The sequence below is a fragment of the Numida meleagris genome, chromosome 32, assembly GCF_002078875.1.
Source record: "Numida meleagris isolate 19003 breed g44 Domestic line chromosome 32, NumMel1.0, whole genome shotgun sequence".
NCBI lineage: Eukaryota > Metazoa > Chordata > Aves > Galliformes > Numididae > Numida > Numida meleagris.
This window is the reverse complement of record NC_034437.1, coordinates 742,814-744,563: the sequence shown is the minus strand read 5'-3', so window position 1 is coordinate 744,563 and position 1,750 is coordinate 742,814. Positions and strand designations below refer to the sequence as shown.

Sequence of the window (1,750 nt, the reverse complement as noted above, 5' to 3'; positions counted from 1 at the left end):
AGTTTTCGTGGCAGGGCCGGCACTCCCGGCTGCTGTCGGGGTATTTGTAGATGGGGCCGCGCTCGCCCAGGATGCCCTCGGGGCAGCGCTCCACGCAGTGGGGTCCGTCCCGGTAGTGGGCGCAGCGGGTGCAAGTATCGGCGCCCTATGGGGCAGGGGGGGTGGGGGGCTGGGTGAGCACCCAGGGGATGTCCCCACCGCACCCCCCCTCACCCCCCCACCGTGCCATACGGAGCCATTGCAGGTGATGCCGCCCTCCACGCGCTCGCACTCCGGGTGGCACTCGAAGCATTCGGTCCCTTCGGCAAACTCCCGCGTCTCGCTGCGGGATGGGGTGGGGGTCAGCACCGAGCACCCCCCCCTCCCCCTGCCCCGGGGGCCGGCCCACCCTGATTCACTTCATGGGGTCCATCCCACCCTGATGCCTCCCATGGCATCTCTCACACTCTGATGGTCTCTATGGGGTCTGTCCCATCCCAGTGCTCGTTATGGGGTCCATCCTACCCTGATGGCCTCTGTGGAATCAGTCCCACCCCGATGCCCCCCCATGGAGACCATCACACCCCAATACCCCCATGGGCTCCATCCAATCCCAATGCCCCCCATAGGGTCCATCATACCCCAATGCCTCCCGTGGGATCCATCACACCCCCATGCCCCCCATAGGGTCCGTCACACCCCCCTGCCCCCCACGGAGTCCATCACACCCCCACGCACCCCATGGGCTCTGTCTGATCCCAATACCCCCCACAGGGCCCATCACACCCCAATACCCCCCACAGGGCCCATCACACCCCCATGCCCCCCCACAGGGTCCATCACACCCCAATGCCCTCCCACGCATTCCATCACACCCCACTGCTCTCCATGGGCTCCATCCAATCCCAATGCCCCCACAGGATCCATCACACCCCCATGCCCCCCACAGGATCCATCACACCCCCATGCCTCCCATAGGGTCCATCACATCCCCCTGCCCCCCACGGGGTCCATCGCACCCCAGTGCTCTCCATGTGCTCCATCCAATCCCAGTGCTCCCCATGGAATCCATCACACCCCCATGCCCACCATGGGCTCTGTCTGATCCCAATGTCCCCCCACGGGGTCCATCACACCCCAGTGCCCTCCCACTCATTCCATCACACCCCACTGCTCTCCATGGGCTCCATCCAATCCCCATGCCCCCCACAGGATCCATCACACCACCATGCCCCCCACGGGATCCATCACACCCCCATGTCCCCCACAGGATCCATCACATCCCCATGCCTCCCACGGGATTCATCACACCCCCATGCCCCCCATAGGATCCATCACACCCCCATGCCCCCCATAGGATCCATCACACCCCCATGCCCCCCATAGGGTCCATCACATCCCCCTGCCCCCCACGGGGTCCATCGCACCCCAGTGCTCTCCATGTGCTCCATCCAATCCCAATGCTCCCCATGGAATCCATCTAACCCCTATGCCCACCATGGGCTCCATCCAATCCCAATGCCCCTCACCGAGTCCATCTCACCCCCATGCCCCCCATGGGATCCATCACACCCACCATCCCTATGGGGCCCGCCGCCCCCCGGCCGCGCTCACCCCTGGGTGAAGCTGCAGGACTCCACGCAGACCCCACGGCGACTGTAGTGCCGGCAGGACAGGCACTGCGCCGGGCCGGGCCCCCAGCAGCCATCAGCGGAGCACAGCGGGTCGCACACCTTCCCCTCTTGCTCTGCGGGAACTGGGGTCAGCACCC

At 65.7% G+C, this 1,750-nt stretch overlaps 1 protein-coding gene across 1 annotated transcript in view; it reads right to left on the bottom strand.

Annotated features, from left to right (window-relative positions):
• The window catches only part of ERBB3 (erb-b2 receptor tyrosine kinase 3), a gene marked incomplete at its 5' end in the record, with an annotated part of 11,646 nt that overhangs the window by 6,388 nt on the left and 3,508 nt on the right, over window positions 1-1,750 (bottom strand). Inside the window, 3 exon segments of the mRNA XM_021379079.1 lie at window positions 3-145; window positions 232-322; window positions 1,594-1,748. Coding sequence (XP_021234754.1) covers window positions 3-145; window positions 232-322; window positions 1,594-1,748 — 389 coding nt within the window.